Genomic DNA, 23,136 nt, shown 5'->3' with positions numbered 1-23,136 from the left:
AGGGGCTGGCCGCCCCTGGTGGGTGCACTGCCCTGAACGAAAGGCCGGACCAGAGGGTGGGCCTCTGGGACATCGTGTGCGTACAGGTTTCTGGTCACCGTCTCCTGGTGGGTGGTCAGGCAACTCTCCCCCCATGCCTCAGTTTCCCCACATCAAAGAGGAGATCCCTGACCTAGAGGGTCTCAGCTGGACCCTCCAGCCTGGCCTGTGATTTGGATCTGGGGAAGGGGGGCAGGAAAGTACCGGGCACTGCCTAGGGCCCCTAATCAGCTGGGTCATCAGGCTAGGGTGGCCAGGACGGTTAGGAAGGGCCAGTCCAGGCTGGGCCAGGAGACGGTCCCCATCTGATCTGCCGAGCGAGCACGGGACCTGCGGCCGGATGTGGAGACAGGGACGTCTCAAAGGGTGGCTGTCACGGGAGCCTGAGCGGTCTCCACAGGGCTGCTGGGCCTGGAAGCATTTCTGTGTCTTTTCTTTCTTTAAAACACACTTATTATTTTAGAACAGGTTTAGATTTATGGAAAAGTTTCGAAGATAGTATAAAAGTGCCATCCGCGTGCCCCGGGCCCACTTCCCATTCGTCCTCAGGAAAAGGCTCATTGGCCATAATGAACGAGCCAGCACGATTCGTTATGGTAACTAAAGCCCAGAGCTTACTTGGATTTCCTTACTCCCCTAACCTCCCGTTCCTGTCCCAGGGCCTCGCCCCGGATCCTCCTGTCTCCTCCGGCTCCTCTTGGCTGCGACAATTCTCTGGCTTCCCTTGCTTTCGATGACCTTGACCGTTGTGAGGAGGGTTGGTCAGCGATTTTGTGGAGTGCCCATCAGTGGGGATTTGTCTGACGTTTCTCTCATGCTTAGCCTGAGGTGGTTGTGGGTTTTGGGAGGAAGAGCACAGAGGTGAAGTGCCTTCCTGCCCCTGTCGTGGGGCCGCGTGGAGTCGCGTGGGGTCGGGAGTCGTCAACCTGATTCACCGCCGGCTCAGGCATAGCTGGTTCCTCACCGTGCGGCGCCTCCATGTCGGCCTCAGTGCTGCCGTGTTTGGAAGGAAGTCCCCTGAACAGCCAGGTGGGGGTTGGGGGCTCTGCTGTGCTCCCCCTCCGTGAGAGAGGAGGCCTGTGACATTATTTTGAACTCTGCATGGAAATTTGTCTCCTCCCCCCATTTTATTTATTTATTTATTTATTTATTTTTGAGACAGAGTCTTGCTCTGTTGCCCAGGCTGGAGTGCAGTGGAGCGATCTCAGCTCACTGCAAGCTGCGCCTCCCGGGTTCACGCCATTCTCCTGCCTCAGCCTCCCGTGTAGCTGAAACTACAGGTGCCCGCCACCACGCCCGGCTAGTTTTTTGTATTTTTAGTAGAGATGGGGTTTCACCATGTTAGCCAGGATGGTCTCAATCTCCTGACCTCGTGATCCGCCCACGTTGGCCTCCCAAAGTGCTGGGATTACAGGCTTGAGCCACTGCGCCTGGCCTCTTCCCCCCACTGTTTACTTGTTCAACTATTTATTTATATCAGCATTGACTCATGGATATTTATTTTTTATTTATCTATCTTATTTTATTTATTTTTTGAGACAGAGTCTCACACTGTTGCCCAGGTTGGAGTGCGGTGGCGTGATCTCAGCTCACTGCAACATCCACCTTCTGGATTCAAGTGATTCTCCTGCCTCAGCCCCCCAGGTAGCTGGGAATAGAGGCATGAGCCAACATGCCCAGCTAATTTTTGTATTTTTTGCAGAGATGGGGATTCACCACGTTGGCCAGGATAGTCTTGAACTCCTGACCTCAGGTGATCCACCCACCTTGGCCTCCCAAAGTGCTGGGATTACTGGCATGAGTCACTGTGCCCAGCCATAATTCAGTAATAATTTATTTTTATTTTTCTTAGAGACAGGGTCTCGCTCTGTCGCCCAGGCTGGAGCGCGGTGGCACGATCTCGGCTCACTGCAGCTTCAACCTCTTGGGTGAGAGGATTGCTTGATTCCAGGAGGTCAAGGCTGCAGTGAGCCCTTGACTCACAGCCAAGGCTGGAGTGAGTAAGACTCAGTCAAAAAAAGAAAAGAAAGAGAGAGAGAGAGAGAGAGAGAGAGAGAGAAAGAGAGAGAGAGAAAGGAAGGAAGGAAGGAAGGAAAGAAAGAAAGAAAACAGAAAAGAAAAAAAGAAGGAAGGAGAGAAAGAGAGAAAGAGAAAGGAAGGAAGGAAAGAAGGAAGGAGGGAGTGAAGGAGGGAGGGAAAGAAGGAAGAAAAGAAGGAAAGAGAGAGAGAGAAAGAAGAAGGAAGGAGGGAGGGAGGTAGAGAGGGAGAGAGGGAGGGAAGGAAGGAAGCAAGAGGCATTTTCCCGTAGCTCCACCGTACAGCCAGCAAGCCCTGAGGTAGCTATGGGCATCCTACTGACATGTAATTCTCAATTGCCAAATCCAAGTCCATCAAGTCTCCCAATAATGTCCTTGGATCGAAAGGGTCCCGCCTGGGATTAGGAGGCACGCTGGGCTCTGGAACGGGTCCTCGGTCTTTCCTCAGCTCCTCCGGCCCTGAGACCCTTGAAGATTTCCGGCCATCATTCTGTGGAGCATTCCTCAAGCCCGGCTGGTATTTTTTCACGGTCAGATTGAGGGGATACCCATTTGGCAGGAACATCACGGACCCGGCTCTGAGGTCTGCCTCCTGTCGAGGGCATGTACGGTCGACTCCTCCAGTTGCTGGGACATCCCCTCTCATCTCCTGAGTGAGGGGCGTCTGCCCGGCTTCTCCCCGGGAGGCTGCTCCTTCCCCTTAGTGATGACTGCGTGTTTCGTGGGGAGACTCCTTGAGACCCTGTAACCAGCCGAGTTCTCATCAGACTCTCTATGTATTCATTTGCTTATTTATAACTGTGTGGATTCATGGTCTCCTGTTTTATTCAATTATTTTACTTTCTTTTTTTCTAATCATTTTATAATATGCAAACTCGCCCTGATGCGGACACTGGGAGCTCCTGCGAGCTGGCTTCTGCGTCGTCTGATACGTCTCCGTCTCTGAACTTTTCCTCCCACAAGATTTTTACAGGCTCCTCTCGCATCCACCTCTGTGCCAGGCACGCCTCCAGGAAGCCCAGCTCCTGTCGGTGGCAAATCGTATTTAGAGACCACGATCTAGGTGAAGGGGTTGCCCATTGCTCTTGGGTGCCACTGCTCGCAGCCCTTCTCAGGGGACAGAGCCAGGTAATACATGTATGTGTGCACACGTACACTCACACACATGCACACGCATGCACACACTTAATCCAGGCACACTCACACATACACACACGCACACTCACGCATATGTAATGCGTGCACACACTTGATCTATGCACACACACATGCAAACACATGCACACTCACACACACATGCAAACACATGCACACTCACACACGCATGCACACACTTGATCCATGCACACTTACACATGCATGCATACGCACACACACGTGTGCACACACATGCACACACACGCACATACTAGATCCATGTACACTCACACATGCACTCACATGCACGCACATGTGTACACACACACTCACATATACATGCACATATGCACACACGAATGCTCACACGCAAACAAGGACACACACATTCACACTCACACATGTACATACACTTGTGCGTGCACGCACATATGCCCACACATGCATGTACTTGGTCCGTGCACACTCACATGTGCACTCACGCACACACGTGTGCACACTCACATGCACATATACACACACAGAAATGTTCACATGCACACACACATGCACACATTCACACTCACACATGCACACACATACACACGTATGCACACCCTCACACATGCACACTCACTGACACACACACACTCCCACGTACACATCTACACGGTCATCTCTATAATGAAAACCATGAGCTCTCGAAGTGCCTCAGCTGTGGTTCCACCCCACAGGGCTTACTCTGCATTTCTCTTCTCCCATCAGGCTGCCTTCTCCAGCAGTGGGGAGCTGGTTTCACCCCCAATTCATTGATCTCATCAATGCCCCGTGTGCCCCCCACTCTGGGCCAGTGTGGCTGTGGCGCCCCAGGTCCACCCTGGGACCCGCCCCACGCGAGGCTTTAGGACCGACTCTATCGAATCCATCGGAGGGAAAGGGAAGCGGGGGGGCGGAGATGTGAGCAGAACTTGACTGTTCAGAAAACTTCTGGCCATTTCCGTGGGTGTGTGGGGGGCACTCCCTGAGGTCTCACTCTGGTTCCCCAACGAAAGCCACCTGGTGAGCCAGGGTGGGCACGGAGCGTGGGGGTGCTGGAGCCCAGAAACCGGACCCCCTACCTGCTAGTCCTCGCCTTCTCTGCCCTCAGGGTGACCCGGGAGGGCCTCCGGCCTGCCAGGTGCATGGTTCCTGAGGGCAGGTTGGTGTCCAGCTTCCCGGACTGGCCAGGGGTCTACACCCTCCTCTCTGCCTGTGTGAGCCGGCCCCAGCATTGGGGGCTCAGGCGGCTCCCCAGGCTCCCCTTCCAGGGGGCTTCTTCCTCCTCCTCCAACTCGTCCACCTCTTGGCTGTCTCCTGCGTCTGGTGGCTAAGCGATCTCTGGGCCAGCCTCAGTGGCTCTGCCTCCTGCGACCTCTGACCCTTGGCCCCTGACCTGCATGAGCCCCTGCAGCTCCCTCCTCCCAGGGGAGTGGAGGACAATGGCCACAGGCTAAGCCTGGAGGGAGACCCCGCTCCAGGCCTGCAGAGCCTGGGCTCGCACCCCAGTGCAGTCTCTTCCCCCCGTGGGGAAACTGAGGCAGAGAGGGTGCAGTTACCTGCTACGGTCACACGCAGGGCCTATTCCAGCGCTGGAAGTTCCCCTCGCTCACTGCACCTGCCCGGCCCCCTCCCTGCCCTCGCACCGCCCTCCCACAAACGCCCCGGCTTCCTCCCAGCGCCTGCCTCGGCCGCGCCCGGGCTCCGCTTTGCATGGTCAGGGGCGCCCTCTGGTGGAGACTCGGGGAAGTGCAGCGCTCCGGAGGGAGAAGTCTCCATCGCTGCATAGAAAATCCAGGTTTCACACACCCTGGAATAATGGACTTAGCGGGGCTGCGAGGTACAAAACCAATACGCAAAAGTATTATTTTATTTCTAAATGCCAGCCATGAATATTGGAAGATTAACGCGAACATCAATACCCTTTACTACACAATAAAAAAATCAAACACCAGGAATACAGTTAATAGAAGGCATGCAAGATCTCTGCACCAAAAAGGACAAACCTTGCTGGAAGGAAATTTCAAAGCCCTCCGTAGATGGAGCGACAGGAACACGGGCCATTTGCATCACCCTAGAGTGTTTCCTCACCTCTCGGTCACCTGCCTGAAGGGGCGGGGAGCAGACACCCTAGGGTGATACATCTTGCTTTGGGCCATGGTTACACAGGTGTGGAATCATCACAATTTATTGAACTGGACATTTCAGGTCTGTGAATTCTGTTTATTTAATTTTCTCTCAATAGAAAAAATATCTATACATTCAGTTCCCACTGGGACATACAAAGGGATTGGAAGTCATCAAGCCCACCCTCACAACCACATCGGAAATGCTGGGCAAAATGAAACGCAGCTGAACAGCCATCTGAGAACTGGGCTCACAGGGCAAAGCACTGCCCCCAAACCGGACAGACGGGTGGCCACTCGGGAGGCTGAGGTGGGAGGATCGCTTGAGCCTGGAAGGTTGAAGCTTCAGTGAGCTAGAATTGCACCGCTGCACTCCAGCCTGGGCAACAGAGCAAGATCCCATCTCAAAATAAATAAATAAATAAAAACCTCTGCTCTAAAGAAACATTGTTAAGAGGATGAAAAGACAAACCACAGACTGGGAGAATATCTTTGCAAAACTCATATCTGATCAAAGGATGATTATCCAGAACATACCAAGAACTCTTTTTTTTTTTTTTGAGACGGAGTCTCGCTCTGTCGCCCAGGCTGGAGTGCAATGGCGCAATCTCAGCTCACTGCAAGCTCCGCCTCCCGGGTTCACGCCATTCTCCTGCCTCAGCCTCCCGAGTAGCTGGGACTACAGGCGCCCGCCACTGCGCCCGGCTAATTTTTTCTATTTTTAGTAGAGACGGGGTTTCACCATGGTCTCGATCTCCTGACCTTGTGATCCGCCCGCCTCGGCCTCCCAAAGTGCTGGGATTACAGGCTCGTGAGCCACCGCGCCCGGCCACCAAGAACTCTTAAAGTCAACATTAAAGAGAACAAGCAACCTGGCCGGGCGCGTAGTCACACCGGTCATCCCAGCACGGTTGGAGGCTGAGGCGGGCGGATCACGAGGTCGAGGTCAGGAGATCGAGACCAGCCTGGCCAACATGGTGAAACCCTGTCTCTACCAAAAACATAAAAATTAGCTGGGCATGGTGGCGCATGCCTGTAATCCCAGCTACTCGGGAGGCTGAGGCAGGAGGATCACTTGAACCAGGGAGTTGGAGGTTGTGGTGAGCCAAGATCGTGCCACTGCACTCCAGCCTGGTGACAGAGCAAGACTCCGTCTCTAAATAAATAAATAAATAAATAAATAAAAGCAATGAGCTATCGAGCCTTGAAAAGACATAGAGGGGTCTTAACTGTGAAAAAAGTGAAAAAAGCCAGTTGGAAAAAGTTAACAGTGTATCATCTATGGTGGATAAATCAAAACTTCAGAGACAATGAAAATATCCATAGTTTCCAGAGATTGTGGAGGGGGAGAGGCAATGGAGCACGAGATTTTGAGGGGAGTGGATGTATTCTGCGTAATACAGTAACAGTGGACACATGACTTGTGCAATTGCCATGCACGACCCTCAGAACACAATGTACAACAGAGAGAGTAAACCCTCATGTAAACTGTGGACGTTAGTTAGTAATAATGTATCAATATTGCTCATCAGCTGTAGCAATGCACCACACTAATACAAAATGTTCATCACAGGAAACTCTGTGTGTGTGTCGGGGGGCGTGGGGGTTATACTATCTGTACTATCTGCCTAGTTGCCTGTAAACTTAAGACAGCTTTAAAAAATAAAGTGTATGGGCCGGGTGCGGTGGCTCACGCCTGTAATCCCAGCACTTTGGGAGGCCGAGGCAGGTGGATCATGAGGTCAGGAGATCGAGACCATCCTGGCTAACACGGTCAAACCCCGTCTCTACCAAAAATACAAAAAATTAGCCGGGTGAGGTGGCGGGCGCCTGTAGTCCCAGCTACTCGGGAGGCTGAGGCAGGAGACTGGCATGAACCTGGGAGGCAGAGCTTGCAGTGAGCCAAGATGGCGCCATTGCACTCCAGCCTGGGCGACAGAGCGAGACTCTGTCTTAATAATAATAATAATAATAATAATAATAATAATAAAAAAATAAAAAATAAAGTATATGAATTCCAAAACACCATACAACTTCATGTGCAATTTCACCTTGGGACAACCTGATTTTAGTCTCCCCTGAAACCTTCTGTTACTGTAGCACACATCACACCTGTGTGTATTCCATAAACCACACAATACCTGCACTTGCTTTACTGTTGTTGCTTCAAACTGTCAATTCTCTTTCCAATATTTTTTTAGAGAGAAAACTGTCTTACACAGTCACAGCTGTTTCCATTTCCAGAGCTTGTCTTCCCTTAGTTTAAGTCTAGATTTTCATCTCTTATCTTCTTTGTGCAGAATTTCCTTTCACTTTTTTTTTTTTTTTTTTTTTTGAGATGGAGTCTCGCTCTGTCCCCCAGGCTGGAGTGCAGTGGCGCGATCTCATGCCCGGCTAATTTTTTGTATTTTCAGTAGAGATGGGGTTTGACCGTGTTAGCCAGGATGGTCTCGATCTCCTGACCTTGTGATCCGCCCACCTCAGCCTCCCAAAGTGCTAGGATTACAGGTGTGAGCCACCATGCCTGGCCATGACTGATTTTCTTATTGGAGGGTCAATCTTTTTCATGCCTACTTTTTTTTTTTTTTTTTTTTTCTTTTTTAAGACAGAGTCTCGCTTTGTTGCCAGACTAGAGTGCAGTGGCACAATCTCGGTTCACTGCAGCCTCTGACTCCCTGGTTCAAGCGATTCTCCTGCCTCAGTCTCCCGAGTAGCTGGGATTACATGCATGTGCCACCATGCCTGGCTAATTTTTATGTTTTTAGTAGAGACGGGGTTTCACCATGTGGGCCAGGATAGTCTCGATCTCCTGACCTCATGATCTGCCCTCCCAAAGTGGTGGGATTACAGGCGTGAGCCACTGCACACGGCCACCTGCTTGTTTTTGAGTAGCCCCCACGTCTCGTGAATACTCTGGAGTGTTCTGTTCCATGCTGGATTGTGTTATATTCCTTGACATCATTTTGGATGTGTTCTCACAGGCAGTTAAGTTACTTGCAATCATTTGGATCCGTCTGCGGTTTGCTTTTCAGCTTTGTGAGGGTGGGTCCAGAGAAGCCTTTGGTTTCAGGAAAATTTTCTCCCCTAGTACCCTTCGATACCCTTCTGAGGACTCTCCAATGACTGCCTCTGACAAGGTTTCTACACTTCGCTGGTGGGGACACGCAGTATTGCCCGCTCTGCAGGCACTCCCGGACTCCTCTGCCCACCTTCTTTGGTGGCTCTTGTTTCTGACGTGACTTCTGCGTCTCTGCATCTCCGGCACTGGGCCAAGGACGCCAGGGGACCCCCCTGCGGATGCCTCCGGGCATCTGTACAGTTCTCTCCTCTCCAGTTTTCTGTCTCATGAGTCCTTGCTGCCTGGGCCTCTCCACATGCCAAGGTCCATCTCTCCAGCCCACAAGCTCCTGGGACAGAGCTTCCCGTTGCTGCACTGAGTCCCGACATGGTCACTGTCATCTAACTCGGCTCCCCACCCTTCTCTCGGGGACATTGCCCCGTGTGGCCTCTTTCCCAATGTCTGTCAATGGCCTGGGACCCAGCCCTGCAGCACCCCAGGTGAGGGGCCGGGATCGGGGCAGGATGCCCAGGACTCGCCCTGATGGGCCCAGTGTTAGCCAAAGCCCTCGCATCCCCATGGTGCTGATTGGTCCGCATCCCAGGCCTGACCCAATCCGAGCGTTCCTAGGAGGAGGGACCAGAGGCCCTGACGCGGGGGTGCCAGAGCCCTCTGCACACCCCAGCCCTGGCGTCCCGCGTGTCCCCGGGTTCCCCCAGCCCTGGCGTCCCGTGTGTCCCTGGGTTCCCCCAGCCCTAGGGTCCCCTGAGTCTCTTCTTCACTGTCAACCCTGGTGTCTCCCGTGTCCCTGCCCCAACCTTATCCCTGGTGTCCCCCATCACCCCATCCCCTCACTTCCTGGGCTCCTGAGGGTCCCATCTTGCGGGCCTCGTTCATGGAACCAGGACGGGGCAGGTGGAAGCCTCTGGGGAGTCTGTCCAGAGAATGGATGAGGAGCAGGGTCGTGAGCAGGAGCGGTCTGGGCCACCCCTGCCTGTCCCCTGGGGATGCTGCCTGGAAGGAGTTCAGGTGGATATGGCCTCGGTGTGCAGCGTCAGCCCCAAACCAGGCTGGTCCCAGGCAGGGTGGGGGCAGGGGGAGCCCTGGAGTGGCCCTGTGTTGGCAGTTGGGGGACAGGTAGGGGGTCCTGGGGCTCAGAAGGGGAGGAGGTGGGCTGGAGGCCTCAGTGACCAGCAGGCCCAGGGGAGTTGGGAGGTGGGGTGGACGGACCTGTAGGGACAGTGTCAGTGCTGGATGGACGGAGAGCACAGGGAGCGGAGACCGGGGGTGAGACCATGGGGAGCTGGGTCTGGGCTGGAGGTGAGTCCGTGAGGAGCTGGGCTGGGTCTCCTGGGGTGAGTCCGTGGGGAGCTGGGTCTGGGCTGGAGGTGAGTACACAAAGAGCTGGGGCTGGGGCTGGGGTGAGTTCGTGGGGAGCTGGGCTGGGGCTGGGGTGAGTCCGTGGGGAGCCAGGCTGGGTCTCCTGGGGGTGAGTCCGTGAGGAGCTGGGCTGGGTCTCCTGGGGTCGCACCCCACTCCCGTCTGCTCCTCCCTCTGCGGATGAAGCGCAGATCCCATGATAATGAGGCACCTGCAGACCAGGGAACCTGCACGGACAGCCCCAGAGGTGGACATTGAGGACTTGTAGGAGGACTTGGGTCTCATACCGAGGGTGGAGAGCAGGGCCCCTTCCTGGCTGAAGACACTCCGTGCTGTCCCCTCTCAAGGCTGCTTCCTCATCTGACAAGATCTCTTGTGAGCCCCCCACCAAGTGAGTCGAGGAGGGCTGGCCCCACCCCTGTGGATTCGGAGTCCGTAGGAGAGGTGACACCTGTCATGTCCCCACCCCGTGGGCACCTTCCCATGTTTTGGAGGGTGGCCCATGGTCATGAGTTCCCCATCCCGTGTCCCTCTTGGGGAAACAGGTTTCGGGGCAACTGGTCTTGTAGCATGGGGCAGCCAGGCCGCCTGGGTGCAGCTGTGCCTGAAGGCCTCCTGGCACCGGGACAGGGCAGCTGATCCCACCAGCGGGAAGGTGGTGCGTTCCGGTGCTGGGATCCACCAGCTGACAGGCGGAGCTTCGAGCCTCCAGTGCTCAGCCCTCGGCAGGGCCTGCCTGGCAGCCCCACACACAGAGGGCATCAGGGTGGCGGGGGCACGTGTTACATGGGGGACCTGGGTCTGAGTCACCCACTTCCTCCGTATCTGGATGGGAGGGCGCAGCGCCCCTCCTCCACGCCATCCTGATCTGGAAGGATAAATGGGGAGGGGAAAGCCTGCTGGGTAGAAGGAACAGCGAGCGGCCAGGGTAAGTCCCCACTCTCAGAGACCCTGACATCAGCGCCACCTGGAGCAGAGTGGCCCAGCCTCACACTCAGAGCACCAAGACCCAGGCCCCCCGTCCCAGCTCCATTCTTCACCCCATAATCTGCAGCCCCCAGCCCTGCCCCGTGAGCCCCGGCCAGGCCCACGATGCCCCTCCTTGCTCCCCAGATGCTGAGCCTGCTGCTGCTGGCGCTGCCCGTCCTGGTGAGCCCGGCCCACGCGGCCCCTGGTGAGTCCCAGCCGGGGTCCACCCTGCCCCTCACCACATTCCACAGGCCAGGGCCTGGGTGGGTTCTGGGGAGGCTGGGCTGGCCCCCACACAGGGAAGGGCTGGGCCCAGGCGTGGGGCTGCTTCCTGGTCCTGAACTGGCTCCTGCCCCAGCCCCAGGCCAGGCCCTGCAGCGAGCGGGCATCGTCGGGGGGAAGGAGGCCCCCAGGAGCAAGTGGCCCTGGCAGGTGAGCCTGAGACTCCACGGCCAGTACTGGATGCACTTCTGTGGGGGCTCCCTCATCCACCCCCAGTGGGTGCTGACCGCAGCACACTGCGTGGGACCGTGAGTCTCCCGGGGCCTGGTGGGGTGGGCGAGGGCCGGATGTGTGCCCTGGCTCCCGGGTGCTCCTGGAGGCTGCCCAGGGCCCTGAATGGGAACCTCCGCTGGCCAGGGACGTCAAGGATCTGGCCGACCTCAGGGTGCAGCTGCGAGAGCAGCGCCTCTACTACCAGGACCAGCTGCTGCCGGTCAGCAGGATCATCATGCACCCGCAGTTCTACACTGTCCAGACCGGGGCGGACATTGCCCTGCTGGAGCTGGAGGAGCCTGTGAACGTCTCCAGCCATGTCCACATGGTCACCCTGCCCCCTGCCTCGGAGACTTTCCCCCCGGGGACACCGTGCTGGGTCACCGGCTGGGGTGACGTGGACAATGATGGTGGGGCTGGGGACAGTGGGAAGTGGGTGCTGGGTCTTAGCCACAGCCCAGCCCCTGGGCTCCCTCTGGCTCCGGGTGGTGGTTGCCGGGCCCCCTCCTGAGTCTGCATCCTCTTCCCCACCCGCAGTGCCCCTCCCACCGCCATTTCCCCTGAAGCAGGTGAGGGTCCCCATAATGGAAAACCACATTTGTGATGCGAAATACCACTCTGGCCTCTACACGGGAGACGACGTTCGCATCATCCGCGACGACATGCTGTGTGCCGGGAACAGCCGGAGGGACTCCTGCCAGGTGGGCCCTGCGTGCTCCCCGCCCCACACCACAGCCCCCATGCCCGGGCCTGGCCGGTGAGCACTGACCCCTGCCCTTCGCAGGGCGACTCCGGAGGGCCCCTGGTCTGCAAGGTGAATGGCACCTGGCTGCAGGCTGGTGTGGTCAGCTGGGACGAGGGCTGTGCCCAGCCCAACCGGCCCGGAATCTACACCCGCGTCACCTACTACTTGGACTGGATCCACCGCTACGTCCCCGAGAAGCCTTGAGCCAGGCCTGTGTCACCCGGGTCAGCGGAGGGCCAGCCCCTCCTGTCCAAAACACCACTGCTTCCGACCTAGGTGGCTACTGTCCCCCACACCTTCCCTGCCCCGTCCCAAGTGCCCCGTCCTGTCCTGAGCCCCCTGCTCTGTCCCGAGCCCCTTCCCCTGTCCTGAGCCCCCTCCCCTGTCCTGAACCTGACCCCTGCACGGGGCCCTCCGGCCCTGCCCTGCCCAGCTAGCTGGTGGTGGGTGCTAATCCTTCTGAGCGCTGGACCTCATTAAAGTGCATGAAAATCAATGGTGTGGGTTGCTGTTTCTGGTTGTGGATGTCACTGGGGGAGGCGGCGTCCACGTGTGCTGGGGACAGCTGCCAGGGCTGCGAGTTCCCAGCACCCAAGGCACAGCCATTCACTGTGGGATGGGGTCTCCTGGGCAGCCCTGGTCCCTGGGGATGACTTCTCCCCACACAATGCATCCAGCATTCAGGTCACACAGAGCCACTCCGGCAATTTAAAGATGATTGTAAAGGACAGCCAGGTCCTCATAACTGGGTCAAGAGAGAGCATGGTCACCGGGAGCCCTGGGGCTGCCCATCACGAGCCCCTACCCCGCGCTTCTCACAAGGTCTTCTCCCTGCCCCTCCGTCCAACGCTTTCGCTTTGCCCAGTTGTTTGCTTTGAGACAGGATCTTACTCTGTCATCCAGGCTGAAGTGCAGTGGTGTGATCAGGACTCACTGCAGCCTTGAACTCCTGGGCTCAAGCGATCCTCCCATCTTGGCCTCCTGTGCAGCTGGGATTACAGACGCCCGCCACCATGCCCGGCTAATTTTTGTTATTTTCAGGAGAGATGGGGTTTCACCATGTTGGCCAGGCTGGTCTTGAACTCCGGATCTCAAAGTGATCCGCCTGCCTCGGCCTCCCAAAGTGCCAGGATGACAGGCGTGAGCCACCGCACCTGGCCTGAGTTTCAGATTTTCAAATGCATTTTGAGGTCTTTCTCTACATCAGTACGTGAGCCCTTTGCGTCTGGCGAGTGTTGCATTTTATCCCAGGCTCTTGTTTGCGTTTTATATTTGAACATGATTATACTCATAAATGAAATGTGGGGCTGGGCTATTCTGGTTGAAAAAAACTCTCTAAAAAAAATTCACTCTTTCCTTCCAACTGTCAGATGCAGAGATGTGCATTCCGTCGGCCGGATCTCTGCAAATGACCTCTGTCCTCGAAAGGGGTGGACTCGACTCCCATTGCCCTGTTCAGTCCCACGTGACCTCTGTCTCTCCAGCCCCTGGAGGGCGCGGGCAGAGGGGCACCAGGAGCCCATCCCTCGGCTCCTGTCCCGCAGGCCCAGCGTCTTGTTTATGAAGATCCATCTGGAACTCCGGCCCTCCTTCCTCCCTTTGGCCCATCCCACCTTCCAGGGATCACAGGGACAGCACGGGGTGACTCCCAGTGAGCACTGAGCCCCTAGAAGCACTTCCACACGCCAGCGACGGTTTTGTGGGGTGGGAGTCGGAGGCATGAGACCCCGAAGGGAAGCAACACGGCCCCTCAGGACGGGGTTTCCAGTGTAAGGGAAGGTGGACAGCAGGGGTCGGCCACTAGGTGGAGGGGGCAGGGCAGGCTCCAGTCCCAGAGCTTCCCAAATTAGATCCAAGATTCTCGGGAAGCTCACCGAAGCTCAGCCCGGTGACACTGGCGGAAGTGAGCGTCAGCTTCAGCAGGAAGGGTCTCTCAGGACGTGGCAGGCAGGTCGCTGGCCAGGGCTGCAGCCACCTGCGTTTTGACTGGGACGGGGAGACCTGCTCCAAGGTCACCCACGTGGCTGCTGGCAGGAGGCCCTGGTTCCCTGTCCCCTGGGGTATGAGGGGGAGGGTGGGGGGGGGGACAGGGTTCCTACTGAGGGGACAGCACCCAGGTGGCCAGGTTACTGCAGACAGAAGCAACCCCAGGTCTCCCAGGGTCCTGGGCTACAGGACCCCACCATGCTGGGGGCCACTGCCAGGGCCAGGCCCCCTCCCTGTTCCTCAGTTTGCTCTCCTGACAGTGGGGGAAGGCACCACGTCACAGGAATGTGGGGCTCACGGGATGGTGTGTGGAGCTTCCTTCTCCCCAGCAGGCCTGGAATCTGGGTGGTGTGGAACACCCTGCTGGGAGCGGTGTGCTGGGCCACAGGCAGAGAGACGGGGTCCCCAGGGCTGCAGGTGAATTGACTTGGGACAGGTGAGGGCCCTGAAGTCCCCGCCTGTGGGGACCTGGGGACAGCCCTCGAGGTCAGGACTAGAGGACCTGGTTCCATGAAGACCCTGCCCCTCAGGCTCCCTCCCCACTGGATGACATTGCCCTGGGTAGGGGTGCCCTGGGCCAGGGACTGGTGGCTCAGACCCTGCTCCCTTGTGTGGGGTGGGACTGTCCTGCCTCCCTCAAGGCAACCCCTCCAGGTGTGCCCCTGCCGTCAGGTGTGCAGCCGCCGTGAGGGAGGAGGGTGCCCAGTCGTGGGTGCACTGCTGGCCCCGCATGCGAAGGGAGAGGATGGTGTCCTTATTCGTCACCAGGAAAAACACTGAACCTACAGTTCGGAGCCTTGGCTGCCCCGTGCTGGCGTGCAGGAGGCCAGATGCTGGTGCGTGGTCAGGCAACTCCACCCCCGTGCCTCAGTTTCCCCACATCAAAGAGGGGATCCCTGACCTCGAGGGTCTCAGGCGGACCCTCCAGCCTGGCCTGTGATTTGGATCTGGGAGGGGGGGCAGAAAAGTCCTGGGCACTGCCCAGGGCCCCTAATCAGCTGGGTCATCAGGCTGGGGCGGCCAGGACGGTTAGGAAGGGCCAGTCCAGGCTGGGCCGCGAAACGGCGCCCATCTGATCTGCCGAGCGAGCACGGGACCTGCTGCCGGATGTGGGGACAGGACTTCTCAAAGGCTGGTTGTCACGAGGGCCTGAGCTGTCTCCATGGGGCTGCTGGGCCTTGATTGGGACCCTCCTGAGGAACCCCGAGGACTGGGCTCCCAGAGGATGAAGGAGAGGGGGCCAGTGTGCCCTGAGGGAACCGGGGAGGGCTTCTTGGAGGGGGCAGCACTGATAGGAACTTACCTCTCCCTCAGCCCTGGCCCCGCAGCAGACATAGGGTGAGAAGTGGTGCTTGCTTTCTGTCCTTCACCACTGTGCCCTTGGGCCTTGCCGGCCACTTAGTGCCAGGGCTGTGGCATCCACATGCGGATAAATGGAGGTGACGACCCTTCTTAGATGTGCAGAAAGAACAGGTGGGGCCATCTGTGGAGCTCCCGCCTCCTCCGTCCTCCCGCCCTGCCTGACAGCAGGTGTGTGGCCACCCCTACTCCCCACGCCCAGCAGGTCCAAGGGTCAGGCGGGCCCTCCTTCTTCTCCCTACAGTGGGCAGACACCATGGCCCTCGGGGCCCGTGGCCTCCTGCTGCTCCTGGCTGTGCCCGGTGGGTGTCCTGGTCTGGGTATGAGGATGGGGGGGCATCTGCTTCCTGCCTGGACCCCTGGTGGGGGTGAAGCTGGGGGCTGGCCTGAGGGAGGGAGGAACACGCTGAGCCCCCACTCTGTGGGGCCCCATGTCTCCTCTGAGAAGACTGCACCCCTGGCTGGAGGCCCGGCTGTCCGTGCCTGGGGACAGAGGCAGGAGGGAGGTGTGGGTGGGAGTTGGTGGTGTCGGGAGTCCCAGGACCCAGAATACTGGTGATTTCTCTCCTGAGCAGGACCTGGAGGGTAGGGAGGAGGCCCAGGCCTGAGGCCAAACTCCCGGCCTCCAGCTGCCGTTTATGGCCTGCGGCTGGTTCCACCCAGCCCTGGGCCAGCGAGACAGCGGCTGACCCAGCCTCTCCAGGCCGGGCCCCTCCGCTCAGGGCCAGGGCCCACCCCAGTGTCACCCTGAGGCCTGGCAGGTGTCTGGCAGGGGCCTCTGGAGCCTGCACACCCCTCCCCTCGGCAGCCCCCCTCCATCCTGGGCCCTCCGTCTCTTTCCTGCAGGTGTGTCCCTCAGGGCTTTGCAGCCAGGTACATCTCCAACAGGTGTGCGGTGTGGGGGTGGGTGCAGGCAAGGCCTGGCAGGGGGGCCTTGGAGACGACCCTCTCCTTCCCTGGGAGTCCCACTGGGGAGGCCATAGTTTGTGAGGTGGTTTCCGCTCACATCTCTCGGTTGAGGGAGGCTGGCCGGGGTCTGCTGCCGGGGCTGTCTCCCCCACCACTGCGGTCAGTTTGTGCCTTGGGAGATGCTTTGAGGCCGTGAAAACCACCTGGCCCTCCTTGAACTTCCTCCCCGCAGGGTCCCCACTGTGGCCCAGGACCCAGCTGGGGGCTCTGCTGTGCAGGAGAGCCCATGCCCCACGCCCAGACCCACTCCCTATCTATAAATCGCTACGTCTGTCTACAGCCCAGCTTCCCTTCCATTCAGCCGAGTGGCCACACTCCATTGCCAGCAAAATTATCCAGCTCAGGCGGCCCCAGGTGCGGCCGGTGGGCCTCAAGCCGACTTCCTCTTAATTTCTTTCTAATTTACTGAGGTGAAGTTCACAGAAGATAAAGTTACATTATCAAGCGTCCAATTCAGAGACCCTGAGCACCTTGGACAGTGTCGTGTACCCCCCAGTTCTATCCAGCTCCGAACATCTCCACCTCCCCTGAAGGAAAACTGCCCACCAGGCAGCCACTCCTGGCATCCCGGGCCTTCTCAGGGGCTCCACCGTTCTCTGAGCCCCTTTCTAGCTGCCCGGGAGCCCTGGTTAGTTTGTGGAGCACGGCACTTACAAACCGCAGCCTGTGCACCAGGCACGCTCACGGCTGCTGGCTGTCATTTCTGCTGCACCCGCGATGCTTGTGGGGAAGGCCGGCACACAGGGGAGCTGAAGAGGAAAGTCCCCAAGAAGGCAGGTGTGGTCAGGGAAGGCTTCCTGGAGGAAGCACAGTGGGCTTCTTGGGATCCCCACCCGCCACCCCTTCCTCCGACTTAGGGTGTGGCCAGCCGCAGCATTCGGGTGCAGGAGGCCGGATCGTGGGGGGCCATGCTGCCCGGGCTGGCGCATGGCCATGGCAGGCCAGCCTCCGCCTGCGGAGGGTGCACGTGTGTGGCGGGTCCCTGCTCAGCCCCCAGTGGGTGCTCACAGCTGCCCACTGCTTCTCCGGGTGAGTGTCTGGCTGGGCAGGGGCAGTCTGAACGTCCAGGCCTGAGTGGGGCCTATGCCAGCGCACAGGCCTCCACTGAGTCTTGACTCACTCTGAGGCTTGGGAACTCTGAGCCTGTTCCCTTCCAGTGGAAAGGGAGGAGCCGGCTGCCCACTCTCTGTGAGGTTCTGCCGTCTCTGCTCACCTCTAGGGACCGACAGTGCCCTCCCGCGCCCCCGCCGCTGTCTCTTCATGTGAAACTGAGCTTGCAGTCTGTCTCCTGACCAGCCCCTGCTGCTCTCGGGTGTGCTGCTGGCTTTTCCGGGCACTGGCAGGAACCCCAAGGTGCTGCCGTGGTCCTTGGACCCTGGAGGGCGAGGCCACTGCCCAGGATTTGTGTGTCCCGAGCCCAGGAAGGAAGAGCTGGGCTTCAGATGCCCGCAGGGGTGGGGTCTGGGCAGGGCCAATGCTGACCTCCGGCCTCTGCAGCCGGCCCCTCTCAGGACACTGATGCCCGCAACACCCACCCACCTTCCCTCCCAGGTCCCTGAACTCTTCCGATTACCAGGTGCACCTGGGGGAGCTGGAGATCACTCTGTCTCCCCACTTCTCCACCGTGAGGCAGATCATCCTGCACTCCAGCCCCTCAGGACCGCCGGGGTCCAGCGGGGACATCGCCCTGGTGCAACTCAGTGTCCCCGTGACCCTCTCCAGCCGGATCCTGCCCGTCTGCCTCCCGGAGGCCTCAGATGACTTCTGCCCTGGGAGCCGGTGCTGGGTGACTGGCTGGGGCCACACGCGGGAGGGAGGTGAGGAGCCTGCGTGGGGATGCTGGGATGGAGGGAGGCAAGGGCAGCTGGAAGAGAGCTGGCTTGAGGGACGCTGATGCCACCACTTGCTCCTGGTGGTCTCCACACCCGGCCAAGGCCGCCCCCATCGGCTGTCCCTTTTCAAAGCCTATCGTGAGGGTTCAGAGCAGCTGCCAAACATCAGATCACAACCCACGTGCCATGACGAGGGTCACAGTTGTATTGGACTTGTGTCTGGCAAGGTCTCCCATCCCCCCAGGGCAAGGCCTGGTGCTCCAACCTTCCCTGAAGCCTGTCTCCCCCACCCCAGAGCCTCTGCCACCCCCGTACAGCCTTCAGGAGGTGGAAGTCTCCGTGGTGGACACAGAGACCTGCCGCCGGGACTACCCTGGCCCTGGGGGCAGCATCCTTCAGCCTGACATGTTGTGCACCCAGGGCCCCGGGGATGCCTGCCAGGTGAGCCCGCCAGGCCGTGACAGAGGATGGGGGTGGGTGCAGCCCAGGGAGGGGCTCCCCATGCTCGCCTTCTCTGTCCTCAGGATGACTCCGGGGGGCCCCTGGTCTGCCAGGTGAACGGTACCTGGGTGCAGGCTGGCATCGTGAGCTGGGGTGAGGGCTGCGGCCGCCCCAACAGGCCAGGAGTCTACACCCGTGTCCCTGCCTACGTGAGCTGGATCCGCCGCCACACCACAGCCTCAGGGGGCCCAGGGTCTGGGTACCCCAGGCTCCCCCTCCTGGCTGGCTTCTTCCTCCCCAGCCTCTTCCTTCTGCTAGTCTCCTGTGTTCTGCTGGCCAAGTGCCTGCTGTGCCCGTCTGGGGATGGCGCTCCCTTCCCCGCCCCTGACTGCCGGCAGGAATCCAAGCGCATTTCTTAAATAAGTTACTATTTATTCCGCTCCGCCCCCTCCCTCTCCCTTGAGAAGCTGAGTCTTCCGCATCAGATTATTGCAACATTTAACCTGAATTTAAAAGCACACAAAACAAACGTGTCAACGGGAATCTCACGGCCAAAGCCCCCAGATGGAGGGGAGGCCCGATTTGCGTTGGCGCCGGGCGCGTTACTCGACGGAGTCGGCTCCTTAGTGATGTGATGTCACCATCTCCCAGAGTCACAGGACGCTTCCGGGAAGGCCCGAGCGGAACGGAAAGGGTGGTGGCTGGAAGGGGAGGGTGGTGAGGGCGTGACAGGCGGACAAGAACTCAGACTGTGAGTGAAGGTGGCCTTGGGCTGCGGTGGCCGCACCTGCTGCCGGCAAGGGCCCAGGCCCCCAGTGAGTGTCCTGTAACAATGCGTGGCCTGAGAGGACGCAGCCGGGTACCTTCCCCTCTCTGGCGGGTGCCTGGTCTTCGTCCCACAAACACAGCTTCTCTCACGACGGGACGCTGACCCAGCCGCCCGCACAGCCTCGGCTGGCAGCAAAACTCCAAGAAGCCCGAACCAGAACGGACGGGGGCTCGCGGGGCCCAGCAGCCACTCCTGCTTCACTGGGCAGAGAACCAGGGCCTGGACTGTCATCCTCCCCGGGCCTCTCTGCTCACGATGGGACCCAAGTCAGGGTCCACGCACGGCTCCGCCTGGGCCACCACCCCAGCGGGGCCCCCAGACCCCAGTGCCAAAGCGCTGTGCGGCACCAAGCCCCGAGCTACACGGGGTCATCTGTACCATCCCCTGGGGCAGGGGTGGCTGAGGGGGACCCTGGTTTCTCCAGAGGACACTGGGGGACTGTGAGGTACAGCCCCCGCCTCTTCTCTGGGGGGTCACTGAGAGGCATGAGAGGCTCTGTTTCTGGGGGTTCCAGGGGCACTATGGCCCCTGAAGAGGAAGCTCTGGGTTCGGGGGTCACGCTGTGGCTACCATCCAAGAAAGGGTCTCCACTGGGGCCCCCGAGGTCCAGTGGCTCGAAGGCAAAGCTGGGGACGGTCAGGTGCTCGGCCCGGCAGGAGGCCTGGCCCCAGCGCTCCCCCTTGGCTGCAGGGTCCCCTCCGGTGCCTGAGCCCTCTGTGGGCTCCAGGGAGTCCCTGTGAGGGGTGGCCTCACAGGACGGGGTTCTGCGCCTCAGGGTGGTGCTGCCGCCCTCCGCTGCAGGGGGCCGCGCGGAGCCCTCATCCTCCGCAGGGGGTTCCACCGAGATGCAGGGGGGGCTCATCTTCTTCTTTCTGCGCGCACCCAGAGCGGGCTCGGCCTCGGGGCCCCAGGCCTTGGCCTCCCCAGGCTCCCCGCTGCCCAGCTCCGCTGAGGGCCGCCACTGCTCGTCCGCCCGGCCCGGCTTGTCCAGGAAGCCCTGAGCGTCCACGCTGTAGAGCCTGCGCAGGTCCCGCTCGCTGCCGGCCACTGGAGAGGCTTCGGGGCCCTGGGGCTCAGCCGTGGGCTGCCAGGGGCAGGCAGAGCTGGTGATGTGGCTGACCTCCTCGTCGGCTGGGTCCGAGGCCTCGGCCTCCTCTCCGCCTGGAGCTGCCGTCCGGCTGGAGACGCAGCGCTGTCCAGAGGTGTGCTTCCGGGTGCGGATGCTGGCAGGCCGTGGGGAGCGTGGGGGAGACTGCAGGGAGCCCCCCTGGGACACCGGCCTCACCAGGGTTTTCTCGCCAGTCTCCACAGGGTCCAGGGTGTCCCTAGGGCCGTCAATCTGCCCTTCCAAGGAATCAGCGCGCACGGCCTCCTGTAGGATGTGGAGGCAAAGTGAGGAGCACGAACCTGGGAGAGCCCTATCGGTGGCCAGGGCCCGGGGACCCCTCACCATCCAGGTCCTAGAGAGGCCAACGTGGGCAGGTCCCCTGGGTGGCTCCTGACCCTCGAGATGGGGCTGGAAGCCACTGGTGTGGACAGCCCAGTCTCACTCCTGACCTATAAGGCTCCTGGGGAAAGCCTGTACCCGCTACTCTGCAGGCAAAGATGCCACGGCCCCCAGGGGCACAGAGCTGAGGCTGAGGCCACCTCCCCACCCCGGGACACCAGCAGCCCAGCTGGGCACCCCCAGGATGGGGCTCTCCTAACTGCTCCATGCGGTACGGGGGTCTCGCACTGGGGGGTCTCGCACTGGGCAGCAAGAGGCAGGGAGAGGCAGGAAGAGGAGCTGAGGCTGCAAGTGGGTGAGGCTAGGACATCTGAGCACAAGCCAGGACCGGAGAAGCTGCTGTCTGCCCACCATGGGACATATGCCCACATGGGGCCTGGGAAATTGCTGTCTGCCTGTCGGGGGGGGCCTGAGAAACTGCTGTCTGCCCACCCTGGGGCCTGAGGCTGTGGGTCCAAGAAGATTCGGGTCCCCGTAGCCAGCAGCTCTGTAGCCACAGACAGGCTCACAGGCCTGAAGACCCACCTAGGCCCAATGCTCCGAGATCCACCAAGCAGCAGGCAGAAAACTTTAGAGCCCCAAGGACCCAGTGCCACCCTCCCTGGGCCTTGTCCTCATCTGCTGGTCCTTCAGATGAGAGAGGGCATCCCTGTAAGCCCCCGACCCCCGCCAGCCTCCACTGCAGGCAACAGCTTCTCCTACCTGTCTGCAGAGCAGCCGGCTGAGGCTGGGGGAGCGGGCTGTGCCCCGAGGGGACAGGGTGTGGAGGGTCTCGCTGCTCCTGGCTGGGGATGACACAGCCAATGGGATCTGGAGGGAGGCACAGGACTCCTCGGGCGGCGAGTGTGCAGAGGCCACAGAGCCTGGGGCAGGGGAGAATCTAAGCTGGCAGCTCTGCCCCTGCTTTCCTGTCCAGCTTCCACCCACCCCGTCCTCCCCCAACCTGCCCCCATCCTCCTTCCCGCCCAGCTTCCACCCACCCCGTCCTCCCCCAACCTGCCCCCATCCTCCTTCCCGCCCAGCTTCCACCCACCCCGTCCTCCCCCAACCTGCCACCATCCTCCTTCCTGGCCAGCCCCAGCCCAACCCGTCCTCCCTCTCACCCGCCCACCCAGTCCTCCCCTCATCTGCCCACACCTGGCCTCCCCGACCTGGCCTCCATCCTCCCTCCTGCCTGCCCCCATCCTCCTTCCTGCCCACCCTCCCTCCTGCCCCACCCTGGCCTGCCCCATCCTCCTCCCTATCCGGCCATCCTCCCTCTCACTGCCCTGTCCTGCTTCCCACCCAGCCCGCGTCTTCCCGCTGGCCCCACCGGCTGCCGTACCCAGGGGGGTGCTGGCCCCATAGGTCTCCATCTCCACCTCCTGCAGCGGGCGGGGGTGGGGCGCCGAGGCAGGCACCACAGGCCGGAACATGTAGCTGTCGTTGGGCAGCGAGAGCATCCTGGACACGGACACCTTGCGTGCGACAAGGAGGTTTGGGGTGTCTCTGGTGCCCGGACTCTCCTGGGGCGAGGGAGGCCTGTCTGCATCCACCTGGCGTGCACCCCCAGGGCCCTGCGCTAGCTCCAGCTCGATCTCGGCGTCCAACTCTGCATCCTCGCGTGCCTCCTTGTTGCTCTCCTCCAGGTGCTTCATGAGCACGGCCACCACCACGTTCACCAGCACGAACTGGGCCACCAGCACAAAGGTCACGAAGTAGACGGGCGACAGCGCTGGCAGGTAGCTCAGGCAGTGCTTGTCCTCACGGGTGCACTCGCGCAGCGTGTCCTGCGGCGGGGGACAGCTGCAGGCTGGGGTCCACACCCACCTGTGGGCACTGCCCTGGGAGTGCCATCCCCTTCCCCCTGCCCGGCAAGGATGGACCCAGCGCAGTCCTGGGAAAACCTGAAACACCGCTGGGGCTGCCAGGTGCCAGAGTCACGGCCATGGCAGGTACCTTCATGATCCCGTTCCAGTTGTCCCCCGTGGACACTCGGAACAGTGTGAGGAAGGCCATGCCGAAGTTGCTGAAGGTGGCGTGCCTGCTCAGGCCCTCACAGGGGTTGTCTTCACTGCACTCTGAAGGGAGGGACACCCCGCCCGGTCAGCTGCGCCTGCTCTGGGTGGAGGCGGGACACACACCCAGCCTCCACATGCCCCCTGGGGAGCCCAGAGGCAGGGTCAGCCCAGAGGATGTGGATGAGGAGGCCCCGGTGGTTCGACCTGCCCAGC

General features: G+C 60.0%; 3 protein-coding genes across 12 annotated transcripts in view; 2 read left to right on the top strand and 1 right to left on the bottom strand.

Moving 5' to 3' along the window:
- Window positions 1-5,005: 5,005 nt before the first annotated feature.
- LOC103225829 (tryptase alpha/beta-1) lies at window positions 5,006-12,496 on the top strand. Of its 3 annotated transcripts, XM_007981114.3 has the most exons (6): window positions 10,711-10,719; window positions 10,905-10,965; window positions 11,119-11,290; window positions 11,400-11,665; window positions 11,793-11,956; window positions 12,040-12,496. In XM_007981114.3, the coding sequence occupies exons 2-6, from the start codon at window positions 10,905-10,907 to the stop codon at window positions 12,202-12,204; spliced, it is 828 nt and encodes a 275-aa protein (XP_007979305.2). In that variant the 5' UTR covers window positions 10,711-10,719; the 3' UTR covers window positions 12,205-12,496. The 3 variants fall into 3 exon arrangements, with proteins under 3 accessions (XP_072871093.1, XP_007979302.2, XP_007979305.2); XM_007981111.3 differs by having other exon boundaries at window positions 5,010-10,965; XM_073014992.1 differs by having other exon boundaries at window positions 5,006-11,290.
- Window positions 12,497-15,601: 3,105 nt separating this feature from the next.
- TPSG1 (tryptase gamma 1) lies at window positions 15,602-19,010 on the top strand. Its single transcript, XM_073015694.1, is given in 6 exon segments — window positions 15,602-15,647; window positions 16,782-17,343; window positions 17,866-18,131; window positions 18,442-18,587; window positions 18,671-18,973; window positions 18,975-19,010. Coding segments are annotated over 6 exon segments (1,359 nt in total).
- Window positions 18,999-23,136, bottom strand: part of CACNA1H (calcium voltage-gated channel subunit alpha1 H) — a 67,393-nt gene continuing 63,255 nt past the window's right edge. For all 8 annotated transcript variants that reach the window (XM_073014984.1, XM_073014985.1, XM_073014987.1 and 5 more), the window contains 4 exons: window positions 22,862-22,983; window positions 22,248-22,692; window positions 21,626-21,786; window positions 18,999-20,788 (listed from right to left, as the gene is read on the bottom strand). In XM_073014984.1, coding sequence (XP_072871085.1) covers window positions 19,775-20,788; window positions 21,626-21,786; window positions 22,248-22,692; window positions 22,862-22,983 — 1,742 coding nt within the window. In that variant the 3' untranslated portion in view covers window positions 18,999-19,774. The remainder of the gene's footprint in view (window positions 20,789-21,625; window positions 21,787-22,247; window positions 22,693-22,861; window positions 22,984-23,136) is intronic.

This window comes from Chlorocebus sabaeus, chromosome 5 (genome assembly GCF_047675955.1).
Source record: "Chlorocebus sabaeus isolate Y175 chromosome 5, mChlSab1.0.hap1, whole genome shotgun sequence".
Taxonomy (NCBI): Eukaryota; Metazoa; Chordata; class Mammalia; order Primates; family Cercopithecidae; genus Chlorocebus; species Chlorocebus sabaeus.
This window is presented reverse-complemented; position numbering and strand designations above follow the sequence as displayed.

Excerpts from the sequence above, each read along its gene's own strand:
- LOC103225829 (XM_073014992.1), top strand. The coding sequence starts at position 10,884 with ATGCCCCTCCTTGCTCCCCAGATGCTGAGCCTGCTGCTGCTGGCGCTG. Across the intron at positions 11,291-11,399 it reads GCAGCACACTGCGTGGGACC|GGACGTCAAGGATCTGGCCG; the intron begins GTGAGTCTCCCG and ends TCCGCTGGCCAG. Across the intron at positions 11,957-12,039 it reads GCCGGAGGGACTCCTGCCAG|GGCGACTCCGGAGGGCCCCT; the intron begins GTGGGCCCTGCG and ends TGCCCTTCGCAG.